The sequence below is a fragment of the Vigna radiata genome, unplaced genomic scaffold (assembly GCF_000741045.1).
Source record: "Vigna radiata var. radiata cultivar VC1973A unplaced genomic scaffold, Vradiata_ver6 scaffold_304, whole genome shotgun sequence".
Classification (NCBI taxonomy): Eukaryota; Viridiplantae; Streptophyta; class Magnoliopsida; order Fabales; family Fabaceae; genus Vigna; species Vigna radiata.
The window spans coordinates 138684-157193 of NW_014543811.1; the positions used below are offsets into that span (position 1 = coordinate 138684).

An 18510-nucleotide genomic window follows, 5' to 3' on the forward strand; every position below is an offset into this window, starting at 1 on the left:
ATTGCAAGAACGTTCATACACACTTAAACATGTAAGTCATCATAAACATAAACATTCATTTCACAAAACTCACTAAAGCAAACATCATGTCATGTTAAGACTCCTAGACACGTCCGGACATAGAATGTATATAGAGCTGGGGTGGGTTGTGCACTTGTGGTGGCCTCTACTGCTTTGCAAAGCTATTGCCGAGGGGTTTCACCCGACCACACACAAGGCTGGTNCGTTACCGCGGAATAGACCTCCAGTGATAGCGCCTACCCTAGGACCTCCCACTACTCTCACCACACGCGTCAATCCTCTCTAAGTGAGAATGAAAGACCGTTAGAGTGTTAGGGATAACCCCCCATAGTGGAAGCCTCTTACATACATTCAATACACCAATTGATCTCACCGAGAGATCTTAATTTCATATTCAATCCGACCACTTTAAATCACCTGATATTCCTCTTGAATCAATAATGTACCTCATAAACCACTTTGCTTCATCAAACATAAAATTTCATAGTCATTCAAGTAGATTCTTAATATATTGGCTCATACCAAACCCATACAACATCGACCATGTCATAAAACAACTCATACATTACATACTTTCACAAAACCATCACTTATTACCACAAATTTCTTTATGATATTTAATTATCAATACTTAAGTAATTCAAACAGCCTTGGGACCCTCACCAATAGTTTCGGAAGGGTTAAAAGCCCCCAGAACGACCTAAAGAACGTCCAAAACGGACGTCCGGAACTCCCGAAACGTCAAAAACAAAAACGACAGCAGAAACAGTGTGCTGAATGGCGCCCAGCGCCATTCAGGTGGCGCCCAGCGCCAGTTAGGTGGCGCCCAGCGTGGATTCTGCAGGTTTTATGCAGATTTTGCACAACTCACACCCCTAAGTTCCATTTTAGACCTTTTTATGAATTTCTAATCATTATAACTCGAAATTTAGGTGTATTTAAACTTGTCTAAAGGTGTATAAACATTCCTAACCTCAATTCCTAACAACTATGCATAGATTTACACTCAAAAACCTCAATTTTCTCAACTTATGGGCTCAAACCTAGATTTAACACTTGAGGACTGTTCTTGGCTATTTTGACACTTCTCACAAGTCACTTTGAACTTACATAAGTTGTCTTAACTGCCTAATTCAAGTTATAACCCCTAGAGCTCAAAACCACTACCTCACTTCCTCTAAACTCACCAAAAACACTAGTTTTTCCTCAACCTAAGGACTCAATTCCACTTCTACCGTTTAGAACCTCATTTTAACCAATTTTATAGTTCTAACAAGTTATAATTAACTTGCCTAAGCTGCCTCAACAGTTCAAAAGAGTCCTCGACCTCTACCTCTCAAATTCACTACTTCCCTTCTCTTCAAATAACTCCAATTTCACCAACATAGAGACCAAAAACTCAATCTTACCTCTTTGCACTTATTTTTACCAATTTAGTGTCTCAAACAAGTCACAATGAAGTGGATAAAACTGTCCCAATAGTCCAAATATGCTGCAGACCTCAATTGCTCAAAATCACTACCTTACTTCCTCTAAATGAACTAAATTGACCCTAAGACACTTGATTTTTCTTCCTAACAACACCACAATAGATTTTTCACACCAAAATAGTTCCAACATAAATAATTCATCTTTCAAAATCATTCCAAACAGTTCATAGCCATCAATCACCAAATTCACATAACACACCCACTTCCATACATGCATTTCAAGTCAATAGAACCAATTTCATGCCTTTAACAACATACCACTTCAAAATTTGTCATTCATTCACATTACACAATAAAAATAAGAAATAAAACTAGCTCCCCTTACCTCTAGTGCGTCCGACCAACTCAAGGAAGAATCCTAGACCACGTACTTTGAACCCAAAGTGTGAGAATCACCTAAAATCATCACTTGATGATGGATAACGAATTTTAGAACCAAATAGAAGCTAGATTATGGAAGAAAACGAAATGGGTTGCTTGTAGCAAGAAATTGCATGTTTACAATCCTAGGGAAAAATGGAGAAAGGGGTTTTCTTACCCGTTGGATGAAACAGAAAATCAATCGGTAGAAACGTAGCTCTTAGAGTCCTAAACGTTTAAGTAGCTTCAATTTGAGAAACAAACGGTTAGATTTTGAGTTATGGTAGATGGAAGGTGGAGGAATGAAGAAAAAGAAGAAGAGGGAGAGGTGTGTTTGGTGGTGAACGAAAATGAAAGGAGAATGAGCTGGAACCTAGAATAAGTGTTTTATTAAAATTTTATTTTTGAAACTTTACCCAATGCTAGGCTGCCACGTGTACACACCTTTGGCTTTAATTTTTACAAGGCCTTACATTCTCCCCAACAACAAAATTTTTCGTCCTCAAAAATTGCACATACCAGAAAATAAGGACACCCTACTCTCATTACATTCTCTAGTATAACCACCTATTTGACAAACATTCTACTCCCCAACAACTTTACTGACATGAAAAACCATGCCTTTGTATTAATGCTCTAGTGTTCAATAGTGTAGATTGATTTAGTCATTAGCCTATAGACAAATCTAAACCTCTACGCCTCAGCTATTAAGAACCTTCATTCATATAACCAATCCTATTGTGTCTGTCACTCCGTCAACCCCTCGTCGATCTTCCTTTCCTTCTTGTAAATCTCTTCTAAAACTTCCACTAGTCTTCACTTCAGATCAACCCTTAATTGATACCCTTTTTACCTCTTCTTGTATCTTCTAAGAGCCATCATACAACTAACTTGATCACTACCGCTTCTGACTTTAACTACCAGCTATTATGATATTGATCACCTTTAACCACATACATTCTGAATACTTCACCTTATTTTACCGATCTCTACGCTTGAGTAGCATAGTTTCCAACTATACTATCTCATTACCCTAGCTGAACCACCTTGAGAAACTTATTAGTTATAGTACTTCAACTATACTAATGAGTGCTCTTCATTACATTCCCTTTAGACACTGATCTCCACACTTATTCAACTAACTCTTGGTCTCTGCCCGTAACAAACCAACAACCTGCATCTTCTCTTTGTTTAAACTATCTGTTAACATTTCCTTACCTCTATATTGCCGCTATAACTCAAAACCATAGTTCAAATCATCTCCTTCGCTCACTGACCCACTCTTCCTGTTCCAAGTCCATTAATACCTCTTCACTTTAAAATTGACCCTGTAGCTTGCAACCGAAAACTCACTCATCTTCTCTGCCTCGTACACATTTCGTCCATACCTAAACTCACTTCTGACTCTTGAAGTCCATCAGACACTCTCAACTCATTCTCATATAATAACACCAATATTGTTTCAAAGAACTCGTCCCTCACAAACCACCAATTCGCAATTATGAAAGCTCTTCTTGCATACTTGTTATTGACAATGACATGCTCATTATCATCCGCTGCGCTACTCTGATCCACCAACTTCCTTTGTCATTGGTTGACTCAAGAACACTTCTTCATGACAATTGTAACCAGAAAGCTCACCCTTGAAGACCTTCTTCAAACTTCTATGATCTTGCAAAAACCCTGAATAACTCTTCTCTTACTTGATAGTCTTGTTATTTCATTTCCCTCAATACTGTTTTCTACTTAACGAAACAAACATGCCAGAAAATCACTCTTAATTGCTAAGACTCATACTAGGCTGTCCCAACCTATCCTCTATTTCTCTTCCGAGATTCTTCAACATTGTAGTTCTCCCTATGATTACACTGAGTCCAATCACTATTGCTCTAGCCAATCCACCACTTCTCCAAGTTATAAAATCCCATACTAGTGGAAACAACTGCACTGTAAATACTGATCTTAGTTCCTTTCATCTTGTCATTTAAGGGTGTTTTTTAAACTAAGAAATACCATAATTTTTGTCCATTTAAATAAAACAACTACAATGTATAATAGATAAATAATTATTAGTACTATGTTAAACTTTGGAAATTATTATTATTTTTTTCAAAAAATTTGAAAAGCAGCAAAATAGGTGATGCATTTTGTAGTGATGTCAGATGAAAGGAATGCATTTTTATTTTTTACTAATAGATTACGAAATGTTAGATAGAGATTGTAAATGATAAGTGTTATTGGATTGCTAAGGTTCTTCGTTTGGAAATTCTTCTAGCACTTATATGGCTCAAGTATTGTCACCTTACTATTGATAAATCTTGATAAGTTATCTGCACATTGTTCTCACAACTTTTTCTATCCTTTATTTTCAAATTCAATTCGTACAACAGAAGTACCTACCTTATTAGTCTTAGTTTGAAATATGATTTAGTTAATAAATATTTAATTTAATCACCTTATTACTCTTGGTTTGAAACTGATTTAGTTAACAAATATTTAATTGCAACATGGTCAATAAAGAAACTTTGAACCCAATGAAATAAGCTCTAAACTTCTCAGGTGCATACATTATAACAAGTAATTCCTTTTCAGGTATAATTAATTTGAGTCTCATTCAAGACTTCACTTGTACATAGAAAATTTTCTCTTTTATTTGTCCTAATACTACTCTTTACAGCATTGTTACTATCATCACAAGTTCAAAATTACATTTCCAATTAGGAATAGTAATTAGAGTGCATGAATGAGTATTTTTTTTTTTTAATTTTGCAAAAGCATGGAAAAATTTTCATCAAATTTGTTAGAAAACGCACAAGGGAATATTTGAAAGATAGAAAAAAGAAGATAAAGGTGATTTAGTTTATTTAATAAAAGTTGTGCCTTCAAAAAAAATTTAAATGACTTTACAATAAAAATAATAATTCCTTTTAAGATAATAAGTATAAAAGAGTGTAGGAAAAGAGAAACCTACACAAGTATTTTATAATGGCCGGATCAAAAAATCATATATCTAGTTGTTAATCATATTAAAAATAATCAAGAATTTATAATCATAGAGAATAAAATTAAGGTTAGAAAACACCTCATTTGACACATAAAGAATTAATAGTTTTCTGATAATAGGAGCATCACTCACTCAAAAGACATATCCACATATTTTCACAAAAACAGAGAATTTATCTGGCAAACAACTCTTGAACCTTTAAGTGAAAAGTTATTTTCAAACTATATATAAGTTAAATATTTATTATAGACTCATATTTTAAAAATTAGGATAAAAATTGAAGAGTTCATTTCTCATCTGTTATTTATGATCGATTATAATAAGTGTAATCAATTTTTCCATAAACGAATTTTCTGAAAATTTAAAATTAATTATGATAATCGGTTATTACTCATGATAATCAATTATTTCAAAACATTTTTAAAAAATCATAAACTTTCCTAGTGCTTGAGTTCTGTTGATTGATTCTTGAACTACTAATTCAAATACAATACCTAGATTACAAGACTTCAACAACTAAATTATTCAGTCTATAATGTATCTCTTGAATCAAAACAATTTTTAAATCTTCAACACTAATTATCGTCATCATCAAAACCTTTTATTGAATCAAGATATCCATCTTTTTTTTTTCTAACAAAATTAAAATAAAATTTAAAAGGAGTGCCCTTATCGAGTAGGTTATTCAATGGTTTTGCAATCTTGAAAAAATCTCACGAATTTTCTATGAAAGCTACCATGTCCCCAAAAAACTTATAATCCCTTTAATGTTGACCGATGGATGTAACTTTTCAATGAATTCAACTTTAGCTCCATCTACTTGAATTTCCGTACAAGAGATCTTGTGGTAAAAATGACAAAGCCCTTATTCATTATAAAGTGGCATTTCTCTCAATTGAGTACGACATAAGTCTCCATACACCTACAACGCTTCGGTACAATTTCTAAGTTTTCAAAACAAGAATGAAAAGTAAAGTTGAATAAGAATAATAAAATTGAGACTAAATTGAAAAAAAAAATGAAAATTAGAATTGAATTGAACAAAATTTGGAAATAAATTGATAAAAATAATGAAAATTAAGATTGAATTGAATACAAAATAATGAACATGACACTAACACTCACATGTGATATTGATATTATTTTAATAAGTAACACTGATATGTGACACAATATTGACTTGACATGTAAACAATATTTTAAAATTAACATAAAATCTAAAAAGTATAATAAAAAACTAAAAGAATTATAAAAAAATCATGAATTGACATTTGTCATACACTATTCATTTGTCGTTAATGAATTAGATAACATCATGAAAAGAAAATCAAATTAAACATAAATTACAAAAATTAATATCATATTGACCACAAAAAAAATCTCAAATTAAACAAAGTTGATAAAAATAGAGATCAAAAGTGGTATTAAATCTAAATAGAAAAATAATCCCAAAATCTAGACATTTAGATTTTCTAACTTAGAATCAAATACCTTCAACTTAATTTTGAACCAAAACAACAAAAAAATAATTATTTTAAATATTTGTTCTTTGATTTAACATAACCCTAAAACACCAATCACTTCCTCCATCGTGAATATTATGTTATTCGATTTCACACATTGTTATTGAAAAAGTAATGTCATCAAACTTACAATTTTAACTCGTAGAAAGATTTTACCTTCTCACACTCATCTAAATTAATTAACTCATGTAAACTCGTTTTGAAATAGACTTACTAAACTTACTTTGAATTCGGTGAACTAATTAAATTCACGATCCAATAATCAAGTTTACAAGTCCATAAACTTTTTTCAAGCACAAAATGACATCAAAGATTATTGTTTCCTTTGTGAAATCAATTCGGTTTGTTCTTCTCCACTATTACTCACAATTAGGCTTCCTTATTTTTTATTTAGTCACTCTCACAACTCGTTGCATGATCGTTCATACAACATAATTTCTGTGGATGTCCTCATATTTCAAACCGATTTTGCAGAGTTAAATTAAGCTTAACATGGTATTAGAACTATGGTTAGATCCTATAGACTTAAGTCTAACTCATCTCTACACAATGTTGAACTTCCAATACACTCTTTTCATGTCCAAATAGACTCTAACCATAATTCTGATAATATATTAATAAGTAAACTTTAAGTCTATCTCAATCCTACAAAATTGACTTGTATGATGAGATTTAGACTCAATTATATACTCTAAATTAATTTTATCTCTAAGACATAAAACTTCAACAATTCCATTCTAGTTGTTCACCGTTGTCTAACTAGTGACCTACTGTTGCAATCTTCCTGCGCTGTGTTGGTGTTAAACCATTGCACACTGGTGTTACACGGGTAAGGGTGGCAGTAATGTTTAATGAAAGATGAAGTTTAAAGACTTCCTTTCTTATTATGAGCTTTGATACCTCAATCCAGTAACCTTTTGTTTTATATAAATTATAGTGTACAATCTAACTAATTAAAGTTATTGTAAAAGAATAATAATGAGAAAAATATTTAAAAATATAATATAATAATCTAATAATAACAATAATAATATTTCATTAAAAATAAAATATAAAAAGTTATTTATAGAATAATATAACAATAAAATATTATATTATTTATAAATATTTTAATTTTTATTCATTTAAAAGAAACTGAGTTTACTATTCAAGTTTATCAAGTTACTTAAATTCTTGAGTTTAACAATCTTTCTTGAGTTTAACAATCTTGATCTCAACCAGTTCAAATTTCCCTTATTATATACTTAATCTTTTTAATTGTCCAACCATTTATTTTTACATTTCGACAATACTTTTAAATTACATTCAATTTTTTTTATTAAATACCAATAATTAAAATTATCAGGATATAACAATTTAAATTATTCATTATAAATTACATTTATATATTAAAATTATTTATTAAATATTGTAATTGTAACAAACAAATACTTACGTGAAAGACATATGTTAAAATAACAGCTTGTCCATGCATTTAAAGAACAAATTAAAGTTATCAGAAAAAAAAAATGGGTCTAATGCACGACTATCATAAAGTTGAGCCAGAATCTATACTGGAGCATATTAACAAAATTAGGTTGATACTAGTAGCATCCCAGTATCTGACTGCAAAAAACTATATATGACTACTCTATTAGCATAGTAACCCTAGTATCTATGGTCAATTACCAAACATTTACAACTACAGATTTTAGTTGATGAAAAATGAAAGGGTTCACACCTTTAGAAATATCCAACAAACTCATTTATATACAAAGTTAACCTTACTTTCTTACTCCTGACTGCAAGCAATAGCTGACAAGAAACACCTATTAACAGCTGCTGATCTGCAAGTTTCCTGCCATCCCTGACCGACCTTATAATTCTCAACCTGTAATGTATATATATTTAGAGAGATATTTAAGAATTAAAGTATTGGAGGGTAGTAAAAATGCATCTTCAAAAGAAAAATATTAGATTAAAAGATTTACTCACTGTATCTACAATGTTCTCGCCAATCCTAACTCCACCAAGCATAAAAATGGATTCATTGACAACTACAGCAGCACAATAACCCCGTGGATGAATCATTGGTTCCCCCATTGTCCATACTCCAAGACGAGGATCAAACACCTCGATACTTTGAACCATTTTTGTGCCGTCAAAGCCACCAAGGGCGTACCTACACAATGCATGAAATTTTTAAGTAAAATATGTCTCCGTCAAGCACAAGAAATTCAGATTTAGGTCTATGATTAGAACGGCGGTACTTTATCTATAGAATATTACCCTATTTATGATTACATATTTTGTCCAACATGATATGAAGATTAGTTGAGCATTTCCAAACAATCATCTAATGGTTCTCCAAAACAAATTTATTTTTATAGTTATTACTTGGTTACTTTGAAGCAAAAAATGTTGAACTCACAACTTTTCATTCAGAACAACTGAGCAATGGCAGCCCCGCTTTACATTCATGTCTGGTATTTTGGTCCAAGAATGTTCCCTAGGATCAAATCTTTCAGCAGACCTGCAGTTATGTAAAAGTGTCATTCCCATTAGTACAAATATAAAATAACAAATTATAAGGACAAACCATTAGATCAACCATGTTTGCCTGATGAGTTTCAGCTAATGATGTAAAATCAAGTTATACATATTACCTTAAGTAATCATTTCCATCAAACCCGCCAGTGGCATAAATTGACCCGTTGAGTTCAACTGCAGCAAGAGCAAATCTCTGAAATATAAAGAGCACTAAAGTTATACGTTAAATATTTTTGTATGATTTTCAAAGAAATTATCTAATGGTTTTCTTCCGTGTGACAATAGGAGACTCGAGTCATCCTACTAAGGATCAATATGTAGATGTATTTAAGAGGTACAAGGCTTGATGCAAACATATGGACTACATGGTATAAGATACACTAAACCATTTTATTTTTTTACCTTGGGCAGAAATGAACTGACAAAATCACATAATTAGAAGCATGAGCCTCAATCTCAGTTCGTTTTGAAGTTACCATAATTATACCTCTCAAATCTCAATCAAAACCTAAAGTATTGACCATTTAATTGTTCCATTTTACCTTGCTTAGCATTGAGCGTGTAGGGATCCACCGCCCAATATCAAAATCAAGCATCTCAACATCTGCATAGATGTCAACTCCATTCCCACCACCAACAGCAAAAATTTTGCCATATAAAGCAGCACCAGACAAGCTTCCTTTCTTCTTGTTCAAAGAGGGGCACATGGTCCAGTTATCATGAACTGGATTGTATGATTCAACTACACAGATAGAAGATGGGTTGTTAAAACCTCATCTCTTTCCAAAATACAACTAATTGTAAAGCACAGATAAAACCTCATACCTGTGTCATACCAAACACAACCATTTCCACCACCAAAAACATAAATTTCACTATTCAACCGCACAACTGAAGCATATGAACGAACTGAGTTCATAGGCTTAAGAGGTTTGGTCACACTCTGAGAAGTACAGTACAAATCCATAGTTGCTAACCATGATCTTCCATCAAAACCTCCAATTAAAAATAATGAATCTTTGGGATCTAAATCAGCTGTCGACTTTATNACTGCCTTCTCAACATGTTCCAAACGATTAGGGATATTACAAGCAGATTCTAAAACTTTACAACGATCTTTAAGATGCTGAATTTCCCTTTCTGCCTCAATCTGAATGACAAGTAAAAAATAAGCCAATATTGATACTCNAGAAGACATCTATATGAAAAANAGAAAATAGTGCAAGTAAAGGTATACCAAAATTACTTCCAAAAGATTGCACTAACTTTTGTATGACTTCGAAAAATGTTTTCAAATTATCTCCCAACCAATTGAAATCATTTATGCCTTTTGGAGCCTTAACTAATCATCTCAAGTAATCAATGCAAGTTTAGGCATGCCTAATGTACTTCATTTTAGTTTTTCTTACCTATACATCCAGTCAGCCTTGCATTAATACTTTCAAGTTTCAATTTATATAATCTTCATTCAGTTTACTTCTTAAAGACTCTAAATTACATGAAATTATGTGTTCACACACTTAAGAGTATTCTCAAACCATAGATGGTGTGCCAGCTGTAACTGACTATTTTAAATAGTCCACTGTTAGTAGTGGGGAGNCAGTTTTTGGAAAGGAAAAGTTTTAGAAGAATTGTGGAGAATGAGGTTCTCTAGAACAACCTCAGTTAAAGAATACTATGTAAACATTCTATATCAATTTTATGCCTACTACATTGGTAGGAGCGGAATTGGAGTAAAGCAATAAAGGTCTCAAGGCACTCTTGTATTTTCAATTCTTAATACACAATACTATCAGAGAGAAAGAACCTAAAAAGAACACAATGTGAGAACCACTCTACAAAAAACTAGTTGTTGTAGTTGGAAAATCCAAGGCCATATAAACCCCACAACAGAATCCCATATTAACATCCCACCAGGCTTTGCCACCTCAGCACCCACATGAGGTGGCAATGTACTAGCCCTTTGACTAGTCTGAGATGAACACTGCAGTGTCAGTGTCACGACTTGTGTTGCTTGCTTGCAGCTACAAGACACTGTGCAAACCAAATTCTATACCAATGGATTAGCACCTTGGAAAAACCACACCACAAAAAGCTAGCCATTGTAGTTGAAGGGCTCAAAGCTTCATAAACCCACACTAGAATTGCATCCTAACAAGACTTGTTGGAAGTGGATCCTACTATAAGGCAAGAAAAATTGAATTTCACTACATTTAAACTATTGGAGTCAACTTGTTTTATGTGTTTCACTCTACCACTGCATTTGCTGCAGTATAACAACAACGTTGTGAAAATGAGTCGATTAAACATGCAATGTCAAATCTGCAAAGAGAATGTAATGAGTAAAAACAAGCATAACAATAGGTGATCTACATATTTGGAGAATTCAAAAAGTATAGTAGAAGTTAAAAGTTGCATAAGGGTCTAATTACTTCAGAAGAATCTATATCCGAGGTAGATTGAGAAATTCCACATGCATGGTCAATTTCTTTGATAACCCAATACTTTTTATGCATGCTACCCATATGCTTAAAGATGTTACGGATGGAGAAACAATTCAGAAGTATGATCAATTTCAGATAGAATCTACAACATAGAAAAGAGTACCAGTCTCTGCTCCAGATAGCTAACAGTTAACTCCTTCAGTTTCAAATGTACGCTGTTAACCTCATTTTCATGTACGCTGTTAACCTCATTTTCATGTACACTGTTAACCTCATCTTCATGTACGCTGTTAACCTCATCTTCATGTACGCTGTTAACCTCATCTTCATGTACGCTGTTAACCTCATCTTCATGTACGCTGTTAACCTCATCTTCATGTATGCTGTTAACCTCATTTTCGTTCTCAACCACCTCTGTTTCATCTTCAAATGTTTCATCTTCCCTCCAAGTCTCACTTGATGTAAGAGGTCGAGATGAAGTCACCCAATTTGGTGTATTCTGCCAGACAGAATTACCACAGACAATTGATCGAGATGATAATAAGGAAATAAGTCTGCTTGTTTGCTCATGGTCTAGCTCAAACCAGAAATGGTTATGAGTGTAGTAGTTGTCTGCAAGTAATTCTTTGAATTTATCTTCGGGCAGTGGCTGGCACTTAAGTCGAACACAAATTTGCACCTTAAATATTTTAATGAAGAGTATGAGTATAAAAGGTTTTTCATGTATCATGACCAGAATTATCTACAATAACAAAACCATATCAATTATAGAATTCAAGTGAGTGAGTGATATACCTGTGCAGGATATTGTGTTCTCTCTGAACCATCAGTAGTCCATCCATAGGGGTCTATAAACATTCTTCCTTTGCTGGCTGCCTCAAAAATTCCATGAAGCTTCCGGTCAGTATAATTAAACAAAAACAGAGGCAATCCTGGATCAACATTCTTCACATAAGAGAAGTGCTGAGCTGGTAAGCCTGTTCAAAACAGATAAATGTATCCATGAGCTAGAGATTTCAATCCTTATGTTCGTTGACAGTACTGATTATCAATTATAAATAATACAAATGTTAAGCACTAAGTTCATGAAAAGATACATGTGTTTCCAAGTCATATAGAACACAATTTTCATTTCAAAATGCTTAATATCGTAAATACTTTCGGATTATTGACGGACACACAGATAAAGTTTTGTTGTCATCCTTAACATTGCAGACATGTGGGTGCAATATCGTACCAGTTTTTAGAGACATATTGTGTCATGTAAGTGTTTGTAGAGGCTATATTTTAGAGAAAGGAAAAGAAGAGGGAGACGGAGAAGAACTGACCAAAGAGTTGTTTAGAGAGGCATTCATTCATTGTGGCGTTCTTGCATCCAAAGATTACAGCACCAAGTTCACTCTTCCTCAAATTTCTGCCACAAGATAAATTTGGAGGGAAAGGTTGATTCCCACAGTACTGAGGAGCTTGTCCTTTCTTCCTTGCCCCCGCCCTGGCATGAGAAGAGAAAGGTTATTTCTTTTACAATGTATGTCAAAATTATAGTATAAAGAACTGAAAGTTGTCGTTATCTTGAAAAAGCATCTCTTGTGCTAATCGAAATCAAGGTTTGGACGATAAAAATAACAGTTCAACAGTACAGATTTTAGTACTTAGAAACTTTTTGAATGTATCAAAGCATCGTAAGAAACAGATGAAACGGGGTTTAACCCCAAAATCCCAAAAACAAGGCGTAAACTTCAAAACCTTCCATAAGCGGCATTCAATGTCCAAGAACTTGAAAGTATGAACCAGAAAAGAGAACAGGCAAACCCAGTTGAAAAATCAAAAACAGAAGAAATGTGATTTATCCGAACATCCAAAACTTCAAAACATCGTCAAAAACCCAAAAAAACTTTCAAAGAGGTTGTGATCAACAACTGGAAAAAGAAAAAAAAAAACAAAAAAGAGTGCATTTTGAAGCCTACATTCTTCTGGGCATAGCGAAAGAAAACGATGAACAGAGAAAGCGAGAGAATCACGAGAGATGCTCCGATGATGGGACAGGGTAACAAATAGTCCCAAAGGAGTAACAATGGAAGCAAGACGGAACAGCTTATGCCAAATGTTTTCAATCAAAGCGCAAAAAGACATAACCCCTTTGGTTCTTGTAGTGGAAAGAAAGTGGGAAGAAAAAATTTAAAAATTGATTTTTTGTATACATTTTAAACAAATAAAAGAAAAGGTATTACTATATTTTAATTTATTTTCTCTCTGTCAGTACAGACTGTGGTATATAGAGAGTCAAGAAGTATGGTAAGGAAAAAAGGAGTAGGAGTGAGGTTGGTTTAGAGTGACAAGATTGTTTGATTTGACATGGGTTATTGTTTATCGAATTAAATTATGTAAATTATTGAATTTAAATAACAAATAATTTTAGTATAATTATCCTAATTTTAAAGGAATTTTTAAAATTCAAATTTATTTTTTTAAGAAATTATTATTTTTAGTTATTTGAAAATTGTAGAGACTTTAATTAATAAATTTTTAAAAACAACATTACGTACATATCTGAAGTAAATAAATAATAGAAACAATAAAGTCGTATATTAGAAAGATATAATAGAAAATTCCACCGTATTAACCATACAAAATTAATAATCACAACAAAATAGGAATTCAACTTCACCATAAAAAATATAAAAATAAATTATTAGTTTAATATAAAAATTATTGATATATTTTATTTTTAATATAATAAAAAATTACTTTTTAATATAATAATTTAATTTTATTAATTTTATTCATATTTTATTAATATTTTATATAATATTTTATACTTAATAATTGTCATATATATATATATATATATAAAAGAAAATATTTTCCTTGATATGTAATTAATATTAAAAAAATATTAAAAAATTTGAATTTATAAAATAAAAGCTAAAAATAAAAAAGACTGTATATTAGCATTTATTTTTTCATAAAATATGCTATAATTATTAGAGATTAAATATGTATTTAATTAATAATGTAAATAGAATTAATGAAATCAAACTTTTTTGTAACATTTTTTTTTTAATTTGTAGCAAATGTAAAATTTATAAATACTTGCTGCTACTGACAGATTATTTAATAATAAAAAAAAAGTATAATTATATATTATGTGTTTACCAAACAACTTACAAGATCATTAAATTATTCTCAAGCTGCTGTCATCGAATCGTATCCAAGTTCAATAAAAAAACAAAAGAATTAGCCTAAAATGAAATGGAAATGCCAAAACACATGTGTTGAATTTTAAGGGTGAATTTAAAGGTCAGTAATTAAATACATTTGGAGGAATTTTGAATATAATTTTAAGCAATAATAAAGTTTATTTTGGTTTATTTAAAAGATTTAAAGATAAAAGTAAAGAGATTTGAAGATAAAGTAAGTAAAAATTTTGATAATATGATAAAATAAAAAAATGTTTTAATAAATTAAAATATTAGACTATTACTTTAAACTTATAGTTAAAATTAATATATTATTATTATTATTCTAAAGATGTCCAATAGACAAAGAGAAGAAGTAATCCGAACATAAAATGGTTAATAAAAAAGTGTGACAAGATTTTCTCCATTCAAGATGTTAAAAGTTGTAAAATTAATGGACTATAAAGATGTTACAATTGTTCATCAGAATAGGTATTGGAAATGTATTTAGTTCATTAATTCATTGTGTGATAAAAAATTTATCATTGACAAAATAGTTATGAGTGATTCTCCCTACGTACATTCTAATTTACAGTTATGCCCTTCATTTAATAAAATTTGAAAAAGTATAATGATGGTTTAATGATTTTTCAACCACCAACAACTCTTAAAGGTAAATTTAAAGGACGATAATTAAATAGATTTGGAGGAATCTTAAGAGATAATAAAGTTTCTTTTGGTTTATTTGATTTAAAGATAAAAGTAAAGTTTATAAAAGTTTGTAAAATTTTTTATAATATGATAAAATAAAAAATGTTTTAATAAATTAAAATATAAGACTATTATTTTAAACTCGTAAATAAAATTAATATATTATTATTATTATTCTAAAGATGTTCAATAGAAAAGGAACGAAGAGAAGGAGTAATCAGAACATAAATTCGTGAATAAAAAAGTGTGACGAGACTTTCTCGAGATGTTAAAAGATGTAAAATTAATGGATTTCAGAAATGCTACCATTGCTCACTAAGAACTTCTGTAGGTATTAGAAAGGTATTCAGTTCATTAATTCATTATGTGACAAAAGATTTATCATCGACAAAACAGTTATGAGTGATTTTCCTTGTCCTTTACTTCATTAGTCTCATCTGCATCTCTTCCAATTGATAATTATGTCCTTCATTTAATAAAATCTGAAAAAGTGTAATAATGGTTTATTGATTTTTCAACAATCAACAACCCTTAATCATGTACTATTGTACGTGCATGCACCCCATCTCATTTCTTCACTCTTAACCCTATACTATAAGCTTGTGATGCACCCCAATCTTATTTTTTCACTATTCCATTTCTTTCTTCCTTGTTTCATTGAGTTTTATTTGTGAGAAGTTATATTGTGAAGGTTATATTTGTGACAAGTTATATGTTGTTTTTTAAATTTAGTTTTATGTTGTTTTAGTTTTATGCTTTTATTTAGGTATTTTAGTTTTATGTTGTTTTTTATTTCCTTATATATATTATTACAATAAATATCTTTAAAATAATTAGTTAAATATTAATAATAATTAGTTAATAAATAATACTTAAGTAACTTCAAATTATAACAACAACATTAAAAATTAAAAAATAAATTAAGAAACAAAAAATAAGTCAAAAATTAAAACTTTACACATAATAAATATTATTTAAATAAATAAATAATTTCAAAAATATTAAAGGTTAACAAAAATATATAAATTTCAAATTAATTACATTATAAATAATATTTAAATAATTATCAAATATAATAAAAATTAAAAATTAAAAAATGTTAACAAATCAATAAAAAAAAGTTTTAAAAAACCACAAAAACACAACAAATTAAATTGAAATTAATAAAAAAAATCAAAAACTAAAAACAATATACAACAAATAATCAAAATAATAATTCATTTTGAAAATAAAATATCAATAAATAATTATAGATTGAAAAATTAACAAACAAATTTAAATTTCGAAATTAAGAAAAATTAATTACATTAAAAAATATAAATAAATATCAAATATAAAAATAAAATACAAATACAAAATATTAACTGTAAAATATTTAATATTTAAATAAACTAATAAAAAAAACAAATCAAATTAAAAAAAAATATAATAAAGCAAATATAAAGAAGGAAAAGTAATGCACGGGATCGTAGTTCAAGTTGCGACAATAGTGAAACCTCAATTCCAAGTGCGGTAGCCATATTTCCAACTTCAGTGTGGTATGAATTGCACTTCACTGTGGTTATAGAGCATTTCAAACTACAACAACCGCACTTTCAAGTACGGGGAGTTCTGCAACCCTTCTTCCAATGTCGGCGTGCTTTCAACCAGTGCGGTTAAGGCATCAACCTTCATCCCATCTAGCCCATAAATGCATCCCAGCACATATAAATAACACATACAAATGTTATATACAAACAATCCCTACAAACAACATATACAAACGAATATCATCACATACAATATTTCTATCACACAAAGCTTAATTAAAGAACAACCAACCTGGAATAAGAAGAATATCCTCTGCAAGTGCTCACCACGATATCACCACCACGACCACCGAGGAGAGGTCTGTGTGCGACAACAAGTAAAGTGAGGGAGGATGACAGGGACACCATTAGAATAATAGAAAAATAGGGAGGTGCAAAGTGAGACTAGTGAGGTGCAGAAAGAAACACTCAACATATATTTGGATATGTAATCTTGGGCTTTGCTCTTACCGAGACTAATGCTTTGTTCGCATTAATGATAGCCTTGGGGAAGGTGTGATGTCAGGTGGACAAGATTGGACATTAACTAGAGACCTAAGTGTAGTGCACTTCTTTACTTGTTAGGTTTAATGTCTTCGGAGGTCCCTATTTTTACGGATTAGTATCAATTGGGTCCTTGTATTTTGAAAGTTCACAATTAGGTCTCTATTTTGATAAAATTAAGTCAATAATGCTTTTGTCGTTAATTGTTGTGGACAGTGTTAACTTTTTTGCAAGGTGGCAGTATCATTTAATTACGACGTGGCACAATTAACCAACCAGAACATACCACCTCACGCCTCTTGCTACATCATCTATGCCTTCTCCACAAAAACCTTAATTCTCAAACCCTAGCTACCATGCGCCGCCACAGCCATCCTCTGCGGCAATCGTCCCTTCAACCTTTGTTGTGAACCTCCATGGTCGTCGCAAGTCCTCTGTCACTCTCCTCCTTCGTCAATCACAAGCAACCTGCAGAAGATCAAACCACAGAACCTATAATCGCACATCTACTTCTTGCGCGAGAATCTACTCCATCATCTTCTTCATGGCAGCCACGCGAATCACACATCAACTCCATTGAAGCCGCCACCACGAAATCGCTACCAGACTTGCATATTAGAAATCGCCACCAAGCGTAGCTGTGAAAGTGCCAATCGGAAGTTCTTTTGTTCGCCAGAACTGCAAATCCATAAACACAGCAGAAACCCAAATTGAAAACCTAATCGCACAACCATGGTTTCTCAATTGCATATCTAACGAACCTGAAACGTAAATCAGAATTTGTGGTGCGACACTGCTTCACCACCATTAACTCGCACCTTCAGAGAAAACACAAAGACCCAAAATCAGAGAAAATGCAATCGCGATTGAGGGCGAGGTCTCCATTCCGAGTCGCTTCTTCCTCATCATTGTCAGACAAGCATAGGGATGACAATGGGTCGGGTCGGGCACGGATAGTGCCTACCCGCAACCCGACCCGACAAAAAAAATCCACCCGTTACCCAATCTGCTACGCGCACGAATACCCGCTTTAAAAACATCCGCAGATATTTTCAAACCCGCGAATATCCGTAGATATTTTAAAACTCGCGGAAATCCGTGGATACCCACAAATATGTAATATATATATATATATATATATATATATATATATATATATATATATATATATATATAT

The 18510-nt window shown here is 31.6% G+C and overlaps 1 protein-coding gene across 1 annotated transcript; it reads right to left on the reverse strand.

Annotated features, from left to right (window-relative positions):
• Positions 1-7888: 7888 nt before the first annotated feature.
• Positions 7889-13472, reverse strand: LOC106754898 (kelch-like protein 28). Its single transcript, XM_014636967.2, has 10 exons — positions 13339-13472; positions 12700-12863; positions 12167-12348; positions 11535-12050; positions 9753-10077; positions 9470-9669; positions 9044-9120; positions 8809-8910; positions 8373-8559; positions 7889-8268 (listed from the first exon to the last, which is right to left on the reverse strand). The coding sequence occupies exons 1-10, from the start codon at positions 13350-13352 to the stop codon at positions 8170-8172; spliced, it is 1866 nt and encodes a 621-aa protein (XP_014492453.1). The 5' UTR covers positions 13353-13472; the 3' UTR covers positions 7889-8169.
• Positions 13473-18510: the final 5038 nt, after the last annotated feature.